Genomic DNA, 19,346 nt, shown 5'->3' on the forward strand with positions numbered 1-19,346 from the left:
GCTGGACTCCAATGAAGGAGTAGAACCATCTCAAGGAGGATCACAAGGAAATTGACAGCATGTGACTTAAATATGAGTGTCTGAGCAAAGGGTCTGAATACTTATGACCATGTGATATTTCAGTTTTTCTTTTTTAATAAATTTACAAAAAATGTCTACATTTCTGTTTTTTTTCAGTCAAGATGGGGAGCAGAGTGTACTTTAATGAGAAAAAAATGAACTTTTTAGAATTTACCAAATGGCTGCAATGAAACAAAGAGTGAAAAAAATAAAGGGGTCTGAATACTTACCTTGCCACACAAAAGGTTGGTATATAAAATGAGAATGCTTGGTCTGGGGGATAATGTGTGCAAGTGGGTAAATAGCTGGCTGAGTGATAGAAAGCAGAGGGTGGTTATCAATGGAGTAAGCTCAGGGTGTGTCAGGGTTACTAGCGGGGTGCCTCAAGGGTCTGTCTTGGGCCCTATATTATGTAATATATTTATTAATGATCTAGTGGAAGGGTTGCATAGTAAAATAGCAATATTTGCAGATGATACTAAACTTTGTAAAGTAGTTAATACAGATGAGGATAGGGCACAGCTACAGGAGGATTTAGATAAATTGGGGAGTTGGGCCAAAAAATGGCAAATGGGGTTCAATGCCGATAAATGTAAGGTCATGCACATGGGAAAGAAAAACAGCAGTCACCCATACATATTAAATGGGAAACCGTTGGGGAAATCTGACATGGAGAAGGACCTGGGCTTCTTGGTTAACAGCAAATTAAATTGGAGTGCCCAGTGTCAGGCTGCAGCTGCGAAGGCAAATAGAGTCATGGCATGCATCAGAAGAGGAATAGGGGCATATGATGAGAACATTGTTCTTCCTCTGTATAAAGCGCTGGTAAGGCCGCACTTAGAATATTGTGCACAGTTCTGGGCTCCGGTGCTCAGGAAAGACATATTGGAGCTAGAGAGGGTACAAAGGAGGGCGACTAAGGTAATAAAGGGAATGGAGGGACTAGAATACCCAGAGAGGTTGTCAAAATTAGGCCTATTTACGTTGGAAAAGAGAAGGCTTAGGGGAGACCTCATAAACATGTATAAATACATCAGGGGGCAGTACAGAGATATCTCCCATGACCTGTTTATACCAAGGATGGTGACAAAGACGAGGGGGCACAATATGCATCTGGAGGAAAGGCGGTTCCTGCACCAGCATAGAAGGGGATTCTTTACGGTCAGAGCTGTGAGACTCTGGAACTCTCTGGGAGAGGAAGTGGTGATGTCCAACTCACTTAATGAGTTCAAGAGAGGCCTGGACGCCTTTCTTGAGAACAATAAAATTACATCTTATGCTTAGTGATAGTTAATTAATCCAGGGATTTAATCTGACTGCCAGATTGGAGTCGGGAAGTGAATTTTTCCTCAATGATGTAAATTGGCCTATACTGCATGGGTTTTTTTTTTGCCTTCCCCTGGATCAACGCTGTGGAATAGCTGCCGTGCACAAGAAATAGGCTGAACTGGATGGACGCTTGTCTTTTTTCGGCCTTATAAACTATGTTACTATGTTCCATACCCACTGTGTGTGTGTGTATGTATGTATATATATATATATATACAGTACAGACCAAAAGTTTGGACACACCTTCTCATTTAAAGATTTTTCTGTATTTTAATGACTTTGAAAATTGTACATTCACACTGAAGGCATCAAAACTATGTATTAACAGATGTGGAATGATATACTTAACAAAAAAGTGTGAAAGAACTGAAAATATGTCTTATATTCTAGGTTCTTCAAAGTAGCCACCTTTTGCTTTGATGACTGCTTTGCACACTCTTGGCATTCTCTTGATGAGCTTCAAGAGGTAGTCACCGCAAATGGTCTTCCAACAATCTTGAAGGAGTTCCCAGAGATGCTTAGCACTTGTTGGCCCTTTTGCCTTCACTCTGCGGCTCTGCTCACCCCAAACCATCTCGATTGGGTTCAGGTCGGGTGACTGTGGAGGCCAGGTCATCTGGCGTAGCACCCCATCACTCTCCTTCTTGGTCAAATAGCCCTTACACAGCCTGGAGGTGTGTTTGAGGTCATTGTCCTGTTGAAAAATAAATGATGGTCCAGCTAAACGCAAACCGGATGGAATAGCATGCCGCTGCAAGATGCTGTGGTAGCCATGCTGGTTCAGAATGCCTTCAATTTTGAATAAATCCCCAACAGTGTCACCAGCAAAGCACCCCCACACCATCACACCTCCTCCTCCATGCTTCACGGTGGGAACCATGCATGTAGAGTCCATCCGATCACCTTTTCTGCGTCGCACAAAGACACGGTGGTTGGAACCAAAGATCTCAAATTTGGACTCATCAGACCAAAGCACAGATTTCCACTGGTCTAATGTCCTTTCCTTGTGTTCTTTAGCCCAAACAAGTCTCTTCTGCTTGTTGCCTGTCCTTAGCAGTGGTTTCCTAGCAGCTATTTTACCATGAAGGCCTGCTGCACAAAGTCTCCTCTTAACAGTTGTTGCAGAGATGTGTCTGTTGCTAGAACTCTGTGTGGCATTGACCTGGTCTCTAATCTGAGCTGCTGTTAACCTGCGATTTCTGAGGCTGGTGACTCGGATAAACTTATCCTCAGAAGCAGAGGTGACTCTTGGTCTTCCTTTCCTGGGGCGGTACTCATGTGAGCCAGTTTCTTTGTAGCGCTTGATGGTTTTTGGGGAGACTTTCAAAGTTTTCCCAATTTTTCAGACTGACTGACCTTAATTTCTTAAAGTAATGATGGCCACTTGTTTTTCTTTACTTAGCTGCTTTTTTCTTGCCATAATACAAATTCTAACTGTCTATTCAGTAGGACTATCAGCTGTGTATCCACCAGACTTCTGCACAACACAACTCATGGTCCCAACCCCATTTATAAGGCAAGAAATCCCACTTAATAAACCTGACAGGGCACACCTGTGAAGTGAAAACCATTTCCGGTGACTACCTCTTGAAGCTCATCAAGAGAATGCCAAAAGTGTGCAAAGCAGTCATCAAAGCAAAATGTGGCTACTTTGAAGAACCTAGAATGTAAGACATATTTTCAGTTGTTTCACACTTTTTTGTTAAGTATATAATTCCACATGTGTTAATTCATAGTTTTGATGCCTCCAGTGTGAATGTACAATTTTCATAGTCATGAAAATATAGAAAAATCTTTAAATGAGATGGTGTGTCCAAACTTTTGATCTGTACTGTGTATATATATATATATATATATATATATATATATATATATATATATATATATATATAATAATATAATATAGGAAAAAAGTATTTAGTCAGCCACCAATTGTGCAAGTTCTCCCACTTAAAAATATGAGAGAGGCCTGTATTTGACATCATAGGTAGACCTCAACTATGAGCGACAAAATGAGAAAACAAATCCTGAAAATCACATTGTCTGATTTGGAAATACATTTTTTTCAAATTTTGGTGGAAAATAAGTAGTTGGTCAATTACAAACAAGCAAGATTTCTGGCTCTCACAGACCTGTAACTTCTTCTTTAAGAGGCTCCTCTGTCCTCCACTCATACCTGTAGTACTGGCACCTGTTTGAACTTGTTATCAGTATAAAAGACACCTGTCCACAACCTCAAACAGTCACACTCCAAACTCCACTGTGGTGAAGACCAAAGACCTGTCGAAGGACTCCAGAAACAAAATTGTAGCCTCGCACCAGGCTGGGAAGACTGAATCTGCAATAGGCAAGCAGCTTGGTGTGAAGAAATCAACTGTGGGAGCAATAATTAGAAAATAGAAGACCTACAAGACCACTGATAATCTCCCCCGATCTGGGGCTCCACACGAGATCTCACCCCGTAGGTCAAAATGATCTCAAGAACGGTGAACAAAAATCCCAGAACCACACGGGGGGACCTAGTGAATGACCTGCAGAGAGCTGGGACCAACGTTACACAGGCTACCTTCAGTAACACACTACACCGCCAGGGACTCAGATCCTGCAGTGCCAGACATGTCCCCCTGCTTAAGCCATTACATGTCCAGACCCTTCTGAAGTTTGCTAGAGAGCATTTGGATGATCCAGAAGAGTATTGGGAGAATGTCACATGGTCAGATGAAACCAAAGTAGAACTGTTTGGTAGAAGCACAACTCGTCGTTTTTGGAGGGGAAAGAATGCTGAGTTGCATCCAAAGAACACCATACCTACTGTGAAGCATGGGGGTGGCAACATCATGCTTTGGGGCTGTTTATCTGCCAAGGGACCAGGACGACTGATCCGTGTAGATGAAAGAATGAATGGGGCCATGTATCGTGAAATTTCGAATGCAAACCTCCTTCCATCAACAAGATCATTGGAGATGAAACGTGGCTGGGTCTTTCAGCATGACAATGATCCCAAGCACACCGCCAGGGCAACGAAGGAGTGGCTTTGTAAGAAACATTTCATGGTCCTGGACTGGCCTAGCCAGTCTTCAGATCTAAACCCTATAGAAAACCTTTGGAGGGAGTTGAAAGTCTGTGTTGCCCAGTGACAGCCCCAAAACATCACTGCTCTAGAGGAGATGTGCATGGAGGAATGGGCCAACATACCAGCAACAGTGTGTGCCAACCTTGTGAAGACTTACAGAAAATGTTTGACCTCTGTCATTGTCAATAAAGGATATATAACAAAGTATTGAGATGAACTTTTGTAATTGACCAAATACTTATTTTCCACCAAAATCTGAAAAAAAAATCTTTCCAAATCAGACAATGTGATTTTCAGGATTTGTTTTCTCATTTTGTCTCTCATAGTTGAGGTCTACCTATGATGTCAATTACAGGCCTCTCTCATCTTTTAAAGTGGGAGAACTTGCACAATTGGTGGCTGACTAAATACTTTTTTTCCCCACTGTATAATATAGTGTGTGTATGCTAATTATACGTTCTATAGGGCTTCTGAGGGACACAATTGTCGTTCCTTAGGGTGCCAACCTCCTCTTCTAGGCAGCATCAGCTTAGTTTAGGTACGGGATTGGGTAAGGTAGTGACTGTATCAATCATTCATTGTTTACATCTGTTTATATACAGTACATCCACAACAAGCCATTGAGCTTGTAATTTTGCTTGTGTTAACCCCTTCATGACTGGGCCATTTTCCATTTTTGCATTTTCTTTTTCTGCTCCCTTTCTTCCCACAGCCATAACTTTTTTATTTTTTGGTAAAAAAACAAAGCCACAATAAGAAGAATTAAAATTCCCCCAAAATTGAAGAAAAAAAGAAAAAAAATTTCTTCTTATTGTGGCTTTGCGTTTTATGTTTAGAGTAGGGACTCATAAGCATGAGGACCCTTGACAAAGGGTTACGAGCTTGAGTATTTTGCCCAAAATATCGGCCAATACGTCATATATTATATATGCATTTTTATTATTAATGCAGAAGAAACATTCATAAAGTGTTGTGCCTGCTATCTGATGTATATACTGTACTTCTCATCAAGTTCTTGTTAAGTGTGGAAAAGTTTGCCTTTGGACTTTTCCCTCATTAATCTCCATACCATCTGGTCCGTGCCTGCCAAGTACAGCAGCGGCATGCGGTCTGCAGAGTCGGGAGATATGACTCCACCAGATATACAGTATATATTTATAGATACAGTACAGACCAAAAGTTTGGAAACACCTTCTCATTTAAAGATTTTTCTGTATTTTCATGACTTTGAAAATCGTACATTCACACTGAAGGCATCAAAACTATGAATTAACACACGTGGAATTATATACTTAACAAAAAAGTGTGAAACAACTGAAAATATGTCTTATATTCTAGGTTCTTCAAAGTAGCCACCTTTTGCTTTGATGACTGCTTTGCACACTCTTGGCATTCTCTTGATGTACAGTTGAAACCAGAAGTTTACATACACTATATAAAGACACACATGCATGTTTCTCTCAATATCTGACATGAAATCAGAATAAACCTTTCCAGTTTTAGGTCAAATAGGATTACCATAATTTACCATAATTTTTAATATTTGCCAGATGAGAGAGAATGTTTTAAGGCATTTTTATTACTTACTGCAAAGTTAAAACATTACATACATTTCATTAGTATTTGGTACCATTGCCCTTAAACTTGTCTTGTGCTTTTTGCATGTTTTTACTATTTCTGCTCTTTTCTGGTGTCTTTCTTGTAACATAGGAAAGACTAAGGCCAGAAATAAACACCATAAAACAATGTACATGAAGACTTTGGTATCAATTAATTTCTGTCCGAGGTGTTTGTGTGAACAAAAAAGCTTTTATAAAAGCCTCAAACTTCTGTGTGTGAATCAGACATGAGATCTAATATGATACAAGATTACAGTCCGGGGAAGAAGGGAAACATTCATATAGACGACCGGTGGAGATGTAGTCGGTGACGGATTCTGGCCCAATATGTTTCTAGAGCCGTAGTAGAAAATGAAGATGCCGTCCTCCTCATGAAGTAGTTATTTCTCATGTCACGTGCAATGAATATCTCCTGCAGTATTGCTAATACTGATTCCAGTGTCTGTAAATGAGACGAGAATTAGCTTTATGAAAGATGAGTCTATGAGAAACGTGTTCAGCTGCAGACTCTGAGGAAGAAACTGCTTGTTGTCTGTGGCCTAAAATACACTGTTCAAAAAAATAAAGGGAACACTTAAACAACAGAATATAACTCCAAGTAAATCAAACTTCTGTGAAATCAAACTGTCCACTTAGGAAGCAACACTGATTGACAATCAATTTTACATGCTGTTGTGCAAATGGAATAGACAATAGATGAAAATTATTGGCAATTATCAAGACACCCTCAATAAAGGAGTGGTTCTGCAGGTGGGGACCACAGACCACATCTCAGCACCAATGCTTTCTGGCTGATGTTTTGGTCACTTTTGAAAGTTGGTTGTGCTTTCACACTCATGGTAGCATGAGACGGACTCTACAACCCACAGAAGTTGCTCAGGTAGTGCAGCTCATCCAGGATGGCACATCAATGCGAGCTGTGGCAAGAAGGTTTGCTGTGTCTGTCAGCGTAGTGTCCAGAGGCTGGAGACGCTACCAGGAGACAGGCCAGTACACCAGGAGATGTGGAGGGGGCCGTAGGAGGGCAACAACCCAGGAGCAGGACCGCTACCTCCGCCTTTGTGCAAGGAGGAACAGGAGAAGCACTGCCAGAGCCCTGCAAAATGACCTCCAGCTGGCCACAAATGTGCATGTGTCTGCACAATCAATAAGAAACAGACTCCATGAGGGTGGTATGAGGGCCCGACGTCCCAACACCGTGCAGAACGCTTGGCATTTGCCACAGAACACCAGAATTGGCAAAGTCGCCACTGGTGCCCTGTGCGCTTCACAGATGCAAGCAGGTTCACACTGAGCACATGTGAGAGACGTAACAGAGTCTGGAGACGCCGTGGAGAGCGATCTGCTGCCTGCAACATCCTTCAGCATGACCTGTTTGGCAGTGGGTCAGTAATGGTGTGGTGTGGCATTTCTTTGGAGGCCCACACAGCTCTCCATGTGCTTGCCAGATGTAGCCAGACTGCCATTAGGTACCAAGGTGAGATCCTCAGACCCCTTGCGAGACCATATGCTGGTGCGGTTGGGCCTGGGTTCCTCCTAATGCAGGACAATGCCAGACCTCATGTGGCTGGAGTGTGTCAGCAGTTCCTGCAAGATGAAGGCATTGAAGCTATGGACTGGCCCGCCTGTTCCCCAGACCTGAATCCGATTGAGCACATCTGGGACATCATGTCTCGCTCCATCCACCAACGTCACGTTGCACCACAGACTGTCCAGTAGTTGGCGGTAGTCCAGGTCTGGGAGGAGATCCCACAGGAGACCATCCGCAACCTCATCAGGAGCATGCCCAGGCATTGTAGGGAGATCATACAGGCACGTGGCTACACACAATACTGAACCTAATTTTGACTTGTTTTAAGGACATTACATCAAAGTTGGATTAGCCTGTAGTGTGTTTTTCCACTTTCATTTTGGTGGTGACTCCAAATCCAGGCCTCCATTGGTTAATAAATTTGATTTCCATTGATGATTTTTGTGTGATTTTGTTGTCAGCACATTCAACTTTGTACAGAACAAAGTATTCAATGAGAATATTTCATTAATTCAGATCTAGGATGTGTTATTTGAGTGTTCCCTTTATTTTTTTGAGCAGTGTATATAGGTTTTATTTCTAGATGTAAAGAAGAAAACTAAATACTGTAAAATTATAAATCTCCTCATGTTTTCCCAGATTATCTCCAGTAATTGTATTATTACACAGGATTTTTATGATGCTACATCAGCTCATCGTGTTCTCGTTCAGGTCTCTACAATATCGGATCCTCTCAGTAAAGATCGTCTATACAAGTGAATTTTCCTGATTTATCCATCAAAGATGGAAATGGACAGAGACAAGATGGCGGAGAGGATATTACACCTCACGCTAGAGATCCTCTTCCGGCTTACTGGAGAGGTGAGAGATTCTGATGACGTCTCATTACATCATTCTTATCTATGGGAATAACAGATGGACAGAACTGGGGAGGTGAGGACTCTGGAAATGTCTGTAGTGAGATTTATGAATGTGTCTCTCCATAACCAGGATTACACAGTAGTGAAGAAGACCTCTAGTGGGCGCTGTCAGCACCCTGTGTCTGAGGGATGGGGAAGACCCCTGAGCCCAATCACAGGGCCTCCATCTCACCCCTTCATACATGAGGACATCAATGACCAGAAGATCCTAGAACTCACCTACATGATGATTGAGCTGCTGACTGGAGAGGTGACACTGCTGGGACATTATACAGTAACGCTATGAAGGGATCGGTGGGTTGACTGTATCATTGTATATGTCAGGTTCCTATAAGGTGTCAGGATGTTGCAGTCTATTTCTCCATGGAGGAGTGGGAGTATTTAGAAGGACACAAAGATCTGTACAAGGACATCATGATGGAGGTTCCTCAGCCCCTCACATCACCAGGTAATAGACAGGACTAAATACACACGGCCTATAATTATCTGTATGTAAAGAATGAATTCAGTCCCTATATGTGTTTCCTCCAGTTTTATCCAGTAAGAGGACAACACCAGAGAGATGTCCTCGTCCTCTTCTTCCACAGGACTGCAAACAAGAAGATCCCAATGCTCCTCAGGATCATCAGGTAGATGGAGAGAAAGTGTCATGAGATCTCCCCTATGATGTGTAGACAGCTGTGAAGATCTTGTGCTCAGTCTTGTTTTATCCACCAGTATTATATGTTTTATACTTGTGTAATGAGAACGGTGGAGATGGCAGGATTAGAGCTGATCATAGATGAGACTTCTCCATCTGTCTGTGACTTTTACAATATTTGTTTCAGGTTGAAGATCTGACCCATATGAATACTACAGAGACATATGTGAGGGGTGATGAGCGGTGTAAAGAGATGATTCCTACAGATAACCTCCCAGGTGAGTAGTAACCACTAAATGCAGAGAAGTTTCAGATTCTTATAAGTCACCGGCTGTGGCTGCTTTATCGGTTGTGTAGTCCGGCCGTATCACAATCGTGTGATCACCATTTTGCCTCTAGACCACAACATTCTCCTCCACCAAAAACTGTTCAAATGATTTTGGCTATTGAAAGCCCTTTTCTATAGAACTTATAACTTGGAGGATCCACCTACTCCCTGTGATTAGAAGACGCTGACCATTACCTCCTCAGATCTGTAAACTACAAAACCAGATGACAATGTACGTAGAATGTACAGGCAGTTTAGAAAATCACTTGAAGAAAATATTATGATGGGCCTGTAAGAGAAAGCGGAGGGTAATGATGCTGTTGGCTTCCTAGAACCCTGGTATCTTATTGGATGAATCTACCTTCTCTCCCTTCTGTGCTGCTGAATGTTCTCATATGGTCCCTACAAGACCAGGTCCAGTTTTAATGACCAAACTTCACTTTTATGATCGACAACATTAAACGTGCAGTGAGGCCAAGTGTGAATTTCTGTACAATAACAACAGAGTTTCCCTTTTGTCCTGATTTTTCAATTTCTTTTAAAACCGACTGACTTCATACAGGATCGCGATTAACTATGCAAAAAACATTACACCTGTGCCATGATATACAGGTGCTTCTCAATAAATTAGAATATCATCAAAAAGTTAATTTATTTCAGTAATTCAAAAAAGTGAAACTCATATATTATATAGAGTCATTACACACAGAGTGATCTATTTCACGTGTTATTTCTGTTAATGTTGATGATTATGGCTTATAGCCAATGAAAACATGAAAGTCATTATCTCAGTAAATTAGAATACTTTATAACAACAGCTTGAAAAATGTTTTTAAAATCCGAAATGATGTCCTACCGAAATGTATGTTTAGTAAATGCCCTCAATACTTGGTCGGGGATCCTTTTGCATCAATTACTGCATCAATGTGGTGTGGCATGGAGGCGATCAGCCTGTGGCACTGCTGAGGTGTTATAGCTGCCCAGGTTGCTTTGATAACAGCCTTCACCTCGTCTGCATTGTTGGGTCGGGTGTCTCTCATCCTCCTCTTGACAGTACCCCATAGATTCTCTATAATAGATTCTCTATGGGGTTAAGGTCAGGCGAGTTGCTGGCCAATCAAGCACAGTGATACTGTTGTTTTTAAACCAGGTATTGGTATTGGTACTTTTGGCAGTGTGGACAGGTGCCAAGTCCTGCTGGAGAATGAAATTTCCATCTCCAAAAAAGCTTGTCGGCATAGGGAAGCATAAAGTGCTGTAAAATGTCCTGCTACGCTGACCTACACCAGCAGATGACATGGCTCCCCAAACCATCACGGATTGTGGAAACTTCACACTAGACCTCAAGCAGCTTGGATTGTGGCCTCTCCACTCTTCCTCAAGACTCTGGGACCTTGATTTCCAAATGAAATGCAAAATTTACTTTCATCTGAAAACAACACCTTGGACCACTGAGCAACAGACCAGGTCTTTTTCTCCTTGGCCCAGGTAAGACGCTTCTGGCGTTGTCTGTTGGTCATGACTGGCTTGACACAAGGAATGCGACACTTGTAACACATGTCCTGGATAAGTCTATGTGTGTTGACGCTCTTGAAGCAATGACTCCAGCAGAAGTCCACTTCTTGTGAATCTCCCCCCAAATTTTTGAATGGCCTTTTCTTAACAATCCTTTCAAGGCCGCAGTTATCCCGGTTGCTTGTGCACCTTTTTCTACCACACTTTTTCCTTCCACTCAACTTTCCATTAATATGCTTGGATACAGCACTCTGTGAACAGCCAGCTTCTTTAGCAATGACCTTTTGTGGCTTACCCTCCTTGTGGAGTGTGTCAATGACTGCCTTCTAGACATCTGTCAAGTCAGCAGTCTTCCTCATGATTGTAGAGCCTACTGAAACAGACTAAGGGACCTTTTTAAACGCATAGGAAGCCTTTGCAGGTGTTTTTTGTTAATTATTCTAGTTTACTGAAATAATGACTTTTGTGTTTTCATCGGCTGTAAGCCATAATCATCAACATTAACAGAAATAAACACTTGAAATAGATCACTCAGTTTGTAATGACTATATAATATGAGTTTCACTTTTTTTAAGAACTGAAATAAATTAACTTTTTGATGATATTCTAATTTATTGAGAAGCACCTGTATCTCTAAGCTGTGCGAGGCTGATAGCTGTAATATACTGTAATATTTACACCTGCATGAATGCGTTGGCATGGCTCGAGCCCTGGTATGTTGGATTCACTTGCATAAAATACTGATTGAAATAATGGACAGAATTCACACTAGTGGTCACCACTGATACAGATGGCTAGTATAAATTGGGAAGGGTAAGTAGAAAGGGAAAGATGTGTGAGTAAAATTTAACTTTTATTAATATAATTAAAAAACTCTTATTATTTAAACTTTTTGTGAATAAATATTCATACATCAAATGATGTATATAGGGCTACTGCTGTGTAGTTATAAGCAGTTCTAGCCCACAAGTTACTTATTTCAAATGTGAGGACACAAGAATAAATTATCCACAGCCGATGTCCCTATAATTATTGGCTGGGTGTTATAAATTGTGTGTCCCAAGTATCCCAACACTCTTCGTCATAAGGTTTAATAATTGTAAATTCCATATGTGGGATGCCGTAAAAATGTGAGGGATAATGGTTGATTCTCCACCAGTGAGCCTTAATGGCTTCTTTTATTCTCTGCACTGTTAGTGAATTATTAACAGTATACAAAAATAAGATATTATACTTGTGCGATCTCACTGCTATAGATGACATTAAAGAGACAGCTATATAGCTGAACTTGCATCTATGGGCCAAGCACTAATCTAATGTGGGTAATATATGCGGTTAATACCGCTGATCTGTCCAATCATACCCATAAAGATAAGAGTGCTCATTTACTCCCACCGCATATACATCCTAGCTGTGTGCGAGTGGTCTGCTTGCAGTCACTGTTATTTGTTGCAGAGATTAAACGTACAGATAACTGCCAGTGTGTATCATTAGCTTCACGTGGAGATCAAAACACACTATCTCCCCCACAGCGTTCTCACTCAAGTTACGTGCAGGTAATCTGCACGCTGTCAATGCCGCTTCATATATTGAGCCGGCAGGATAAAAGTAATTTATTGTAGAGATCGTGCAGTTAACTGCCAGTTTGTATCACTGGCTAGAGCACGTGGAGAGCAAAACACCTTATCTCCCCGACAGCGTTCTCATTCAGATTGCGTGCAGATAACCTGCACGCGGTCACTGCCGCTTTGTATATTAAGCCGGCAGAGTAGAGATCAGAGATTAGAGTGAGATAACAACGGCACCTAACATGACAAAGAGTGGTGTGTGGATCCTGGAGTGTGTCACCACATTTAGAATATAAGAGTAAACATCCCTGACGCGCGTTTCGCCGTGATTACCGGCTTTTTCTAAGGGGAGATAAGGTGTTTTGCTCTCCACGTGCTCTAGCCAGTGATACAAACTGGCAGCTAACTGCACGATCTCTACAGTAAATTACTTTTATCCTGCCGGCTCAATATATGAAGCGGCATTGACAGCGTGCAGATTACCTGCACGTAACTTGAGTGAGAACGCTGTGGGGGAGATAGTGTGTTTTGATCTCCACGTGAAGCTAATGATACACACTGGCAGTTATCTGTACATTTAATCTCTGCAACAAATAACAGTGACTGCAAGCAGACCACTCGCACACAGCTAGGATGTATATGCGGTGGGAGTAAATGAGCACCTTTATCTTTATGGGTATGATTGGACAGATCAGCGGTATTAACCGCATATATTACCCACATTAGATTAGTGCTTGGCCCATAGATGCAAGTTCAGCTATATAGCTGTCTCTTTAATGTCATCTATAGCAGTGAGATCGCACAAGTATAATATCTTATTTTTGTATACTGTTAATAATTCACTAACAGTGCAGAGAATATAAGAAGCCATTAAGGCTCACTGGTGGAGAATCAACCATTATCCCTCACATTTTTACGGCATCCCACATATGGAATTTACAATTATTAAACCTTATGACGAAGAGTGTTGGGATACTTGGGACACACAATTTATAACACCCAGCCAATAATTATAGGGACATCGGCTGTGGATAATTTATTCTTGTGTCCTCACATTTGAAATAAGTAACTTGTGGGCTAGAACTGCTTATAACTACACAGCAGTAGCCCTATATACATCATTTGATGTATGAATATTTATTCACAAAAAGTTTAAATAATAAGAGTTTTTTAATTATATTAATAAAAGTTAAATTTTATTCACACATCTTTCCCTTTCTACTTACCCTTCCCAATTTATACTAGCTATATTGGATTCACTTCACGTCATAAATTACATTATGTTTTCAATCCTAAGGAATTCAGATTACTGCACAATCTCTCCTGAAATGGGGGCGCTAATACTTTCTCTACTCTTCTGATCAGGTTATTGTAGCTCCAATGGTCCACCATAAATAAGTGTAAGTCCGCTTTAATGTTGGAGTTCTCCCCTCATACATATGTTCTTGTTGGCGATGTAACATATTTTTTATGTCTTTTTTTCCAGGTTCATTCTGTATGATAGTTTGATTGTGGTGGGATCAGCCGGCCTCACTTATGTGAATCTGTAATTCCCTGGTAGTCTTTCAAAAAAGGTCTCCATTACCTCTTCCCAATGCCCGAGGTCTAAATATAAGACACCTCAGCTCTGCACTATTATAAAAAGTTCATTTAAAATGTCTAATATTTCTTCTTGAAACTCATCTGACAGAAAATATTGGCACTTAGCGATAATTTCGATTGCCAAGAGCCACATGCTCTAATTACCCGCGAGAGGTTTCACCACTATTTACTCATTTTTTTACTAAAGAAGCCTGTTCAGCTTGATTTCTTCAGTAGATGTGTTATGGTCTATAGTCACAGTTTTGCCCATCACCCCTTTAACTTCTTTAAAGGAAATCTCTCGTCCCCTGGGAGATGTGAGACCTCTAATATGGTCATACAGGTTATAGAAAAGTAAATCTATACATACCTGTAGGGCACATAGTAGAGGTCTGCTTGCAGTGAAATTGAGTTTTATAAAATCTGTCTTCATATGCTTGGCGTCCCCCGGACACCAAGAAATCCCCGCCTATCTCTTTAGTTAGCCCAGAAATCCCCGCCTATCTCTTTAGTTAGCCCCGAAATTCCTGCCTATCTGCTTATTTAGCATGTTCCCCCCCCTCCCCTGCACGTCACAGGGCCCTGTGATGTGCGCTCTTGTCACTCACTTCCCACTCATGCGCAATACGACGCTCACATCAGGAGTGCTTTGTTTCCTCCCGGCCCGTTTGTCTCTGCACTGTTCCGCAGTGTTCTGGCGCACCGGGGAGGCTGCATCGGGGAGCCTGCGCACCAGAACACTGCGGAGCAGTGCAGAGACAAACGGGCCGGGAGGAAACAAAGCGCTCCTGATGTGAGCATCGCATTGCACATACGCGGGAAATGAGTTAAACCAGTGCACGTCACAGGTCCCTGTGACGTGCAGGGGAGGTGGGGAACATGCTAAATAAGCAGATAGGCGGGGACTTCTTGGCGTCCGGGGGACGCCAAGCATGTGATAACGGATTTTATAAAACTCCATTTCACTGCAAGCAGACCTCTACTATGGGCCATACAGGCATGTATAGATCTACTTTTCTATAACCTGTATGCCCATACTATAGGTCTCAAATCTCCCAGGGGGTAGCAGATTCTCTTTAACCCCTCTACATGGATCTGGACTTACACAGAGACCCCTAGCTTGGGCTACTATGTTACCTGCTGTTCTGTTGTGTCAGATGGGAAGAATAGTCAGGTATTCGGGTCAGAACCAGGAGGGCAGAGAAAATACAAAATCAGAAGAAACGAGTAGTCCGTAAACGGGCCGAGGTCACAACAGGAAACAAATAGACAAACCGGGAGCTGAGCACAGAGGACTGAACCAGAGGAGAACAAGGCTGTATCTGGCAGCTTCCAGCAATACGCTTCCAGCTTTAGTAGGGTGCGGTGCTTTCCAATTCTCTGAAGGAGGGAGCAGATTACTCCAGCTGGACAGCACACACCCATACTGCCAGACTGGATGGTACTACTGGTCCCAGCAACCCTAATCTTAATGGCTGGACAGAGCCTGCGCCTCCAGAGCTTCTGGTTCCGACGTCTCCTCCATCACCAGCGCCGCCTGCAGGATTAATAAGGCTCCTGGTGAGAGAAGCAGACGTTGCAGGAGCAGATCCCAGAGAAAATGGGACACACCATTTGCAGAAACCTTGATATGACAAAATGAAAGAAAACCAGAGCAGTAGAAATCCCCATAAGGTGACTCCATCTTGGGAATTAATCTATAGGAGTAGTGACTATTTTGACTCCACAGGCACTTTCCCTAAATTAGCACACAGTGGATGTTGGAGAGTAAAAATTGCAAAAATGCCATTTTATTACCCAACACACAGTGCCCAGATAAATTAAGTGGGTTCTTCTCACTATAGTAATGCCAAATACATGAATGCTAAATGTGGTTTGGGCACAGTCTTTTAGACTGTGAACTGTAATTGACTTGGTGAATAATTCTTTTTTTTTTTTTTTTTTTTTTTTTTTACGTAGCTTGCCATTTTTACAGACACTTTAAGTAAAAATGTTAAAAAAATGTAAGAATATTTTATTCAAAAATAATACTTAATTTTATTCTTGTCAGATGACTGTACCTGGAGATCAGAAGGACAACTGACATCTTCAATTTTTAAATCACATGAGATTGAGATCCAACAAGATGCAATTGAAATGAATGCCATTACTCCAGATATACCATCATCCCTTCACAGCAAAGATCAATCATCTAATCCTTTGAAACAGGTCCTGTCTTCTGATTCATTAGCGACTACTAAGGAAAATCAAAGTTGCAAAATAAGCATTAAAAAACGAACTGCTCCGAAAGCAAAGAAGCCATTTTCACGTTCAGAATATAGAAATACTCTTCTTAAACAAGAAAAAATTCGCAGATCAGATCTTGCGAGGCAGAGAACTCACACAGGGGAGAAGACATTTTCATGTTTGGAATGTGGGAAATGTTTTAACCATAAATCAGTTTTGATTAATCACCAGAGAACTCACACAGGGGAGAAGCCTTTTTCCTGTTTAGAATGTGGGAAATGTTTTAACCATAAATCAGTTTTGATTAATCACCAGAGAACCCACACAGGGGAGAAGCCTTTTTCCTGTTCAGAATGTGGGAATGGTTTTAACTACAAATCAGAGCTTGTTATACATCAGAGAATCCACACAGGGGAGACGCCTTATTCATGTTCAGAATGTGGGAAATGTTTTAACCATAAATCAGTTTTGATTAATCACCAGAGAACTCACACAGGGGAGAAGCCTTTTTCCTGTTCAGAATGTGGAAAATGTTTTAACCATAAATTGGTTTTGGTTAATCACCAGAGAACTCACACAGGGGAGAAACCTTTTTCCTGTTCAGAATGTGGAAAATGTTTTAAACAGGAATCAGGGCTTTATAGACATCGGAGAACTCACACAGGGGAGAAGCCTTTTTCTTGTTCAGAATGTGGGAAATGTTTTAACCTAAAATCAGATTTAGTTATACACCAGAGAACTCACACAGGGGAGAAGCCATTTTCATGTCCAGAATGTGGGAAATGTTTTAACCATAAATCGATTATGGTTAATCACCAGAGAATCCACACGGGAGAGAAGCCTTTTTCATGTCCAGAATGTGAGAAATGTTTTAACCATAAATCGGTTATGGTTAATCACCAGAGAATCCACACGGGAGAGAAGCCTTTTTCCTGTTCAGAATGTGGAAAATGTTTTAACCAGAAATCGGGGCTTTATAATCATCAGAGAACCCACACAGGGGAGAAACCTTTTTCCTGTTCAGAATGTGGGAAATGTTTTAACTATAAATCGGTTATGGTTAATCATCAGAGAATCCACACAGGGGAGAAGCCTTTCTCATGCTCAGAATGTGGAAAATGTTTTACACACATGGCTAGTTTTATCAGACATCAGAGAACCCACACAGGGGAGAAGCCTTTTTCCTGTTCAGAATGTGGGAAATGTTTTGTGAAGAAATCATCACTTCTTAGTCACCAAAGAATTCACACAGAGGAGAAGCCTTTTTCATGTTCTTAATGTGGGAGATGTTTTACATGGAAATCAATTCTTAATAAACATCAGAGAAGCCACAGAGGAGAAAAGCCCCTTTTCATGTTCAGAATTTTGGAAATGTTTTAATCGAAAATTGTATCTTCTTAAAGGGGTTACTAAGAAAAAAAAAAAATAAGTCAGCTCACCCATTGAGGAATACAAAGCTCAGGAAACCAGCCGTGCCGCAGGAATACGAATCAAGAGCAGAAAAAAATCCAGCTTCAATGACTAAAGACCTTACTGTCTGAAACGTGTCTGCTAGAAAATATTTCCCCCTCTAGGGTAGTAACATCCATGCTGTTATCTCAGATTTTTATATTTACTCAATAAAGCAATGTTTTAAGAGGATCATTGAAGCTGTATTTTCTTCTGCTCTCGATTCTTAAAGGGGTTGTCCACTACTTGGACAATGCTTTGTCATTCCTCCTGTTTGGCCTCGTTAAATGTGACGCCAGCGCTGATTGGGCTCACATGGTGCAACAACCTGACCTGAGCCCCGGGAACACAAGTGCTGACACCGATGGAACGGCACAAGTATGGGAGGTTTGTATAATTCTTATAATAATTTTTGTAATAAGTATATCGTTTATCCATTATGTATATATTCAGTGTGTTCATTAATAGAGATTTGAATCCTTAGTTATAGAAATATAGGTTTATCAAAAGATCATAACAGGTCTACTTTTCAGTCATGCTCTTTGCGGTCAGAAGCATCTAACATTCTGAGATACAGTGGTGTAAAACAAAGTGTTTGCCCCGTCCTGATTTCTTATTCTTTTGCATATTTGTCACACCTAAATGTTTCAGATCATAAGATGTAAATATTAGACAAAGATAACACAAGTAAACACAAAATGCAGTTTTTAAATGAAGGTATTTTATTATTAAGGGAAAAAGAAATCCAAAGCCCCAGGGCCCTGTGTGAAAAAGTGACACCACACACACACACACACACACACACACACACCCCACTTAAAACCTAAATTAACTGTGGTTTATAACATCTTTGGGAACCTGAGTTAAATTTCCCTAGCCACAATCAGGCCTGATTCCTGCCACACCTGTTCTCAATCAAGAAAATACTTTAATAGGAATTGCTTGACAAAGTGAGGTAGACCAAAAGATCCTCAAAAGCTAGACATCATGCCGCGATCCAAATAAATTCAAGAACAAATGAGAAAAAAAAGTAATTGAGATCGATCAATTTGGAAAAGGTTATAAAGCCATTTCTAAAGCTTTAGGACTCCAGCGAACCACTGTGAGAACCATTATCCACAAAAGGCAAAAGCATGGAACAGTGGTCAACCTGCCCACCAAAATTACTCTAAGAGCGCAGCGGCCACTCATCCAAGAGGTCACAAAAGACCCTGCAACAACATCCAAAGAACTGCAGAGCTCACTTGCCTCAGTTAAGGTCAGTGTTCATGACTCCACCATAAGAAAGACAGTGGGCAAAAATGGCCTGCATTGCATAGTTCCAAGACTAAAACCATTGCTAAGCAATAAGAACATGCTTTTCTCAGTTTTGTCAGAAAAAATCTTGATGATCCCCCCAAGACTTTTGGGAGAATACACTGTGGACTGACAGGACAAAAGTTGTACTTTTTGAAAGGTGAATGTGCCATTACATCTGGCGTAGAAGTAACACAGCATTTCAGAAAAG

General features: G+C 41.2%; 1 protein-coding gene across 1 annotated transcript in view; it reads left to right on the forward strand.

The window, feature by feature from the left end:
• LOC141230048 (uncharacterized) overlaps positions 1–19,346 on the forward strand; it is an 88,025-nt gene that overhangs the window by 18,882 nt on the left and 49,797 nt on the right. Inside the window, exons 2-7 of the mRNA XM_073667537.1 lie at positions 8,324–8,473; positions 8,603–8,782; positions 8,857–8,980; positions 9,064–9,161; positions 9,360–9,450; positions 16,215–17,599. Coding sequence (XP_073523638.1) covers positions 8,396–8,473; positions 8,603–8,782; positions 8,857–8,980; positions 9,064–9,161; positions 9,360–9,450; positions 16,215–17,599 — 1,956 coding nt within the window. The 5' untranslated portion in view covers positions 8,324–8,395. The remainder of the gene's footprint in view (positions 1–8,323; positions 8,474–8,602; positions 8,783–8,856; positions 8,981–9,063; positions 9,162–9,359; positions 9,451–16,214; positions 17,600–19,346) is intronic.

Source organism: Phyllobates terribilis, unplaced genomic scaffold (genome assembly GCF_046119375.1).
Source record: "Phyllobates terribilis strain yellow unplaced genomic scaffold, ASM4611937v1 Scaffold_489__1_contigs__length_1346288, whole genome shotgun sequence".
In the NCBI taxonomy this organism is placed as follows: Eukaryota; Metazoa; Chordata; class Amphibia; order Anura; family Dendrobatidae; genus Phyllobates; species Phyllobates terribilis.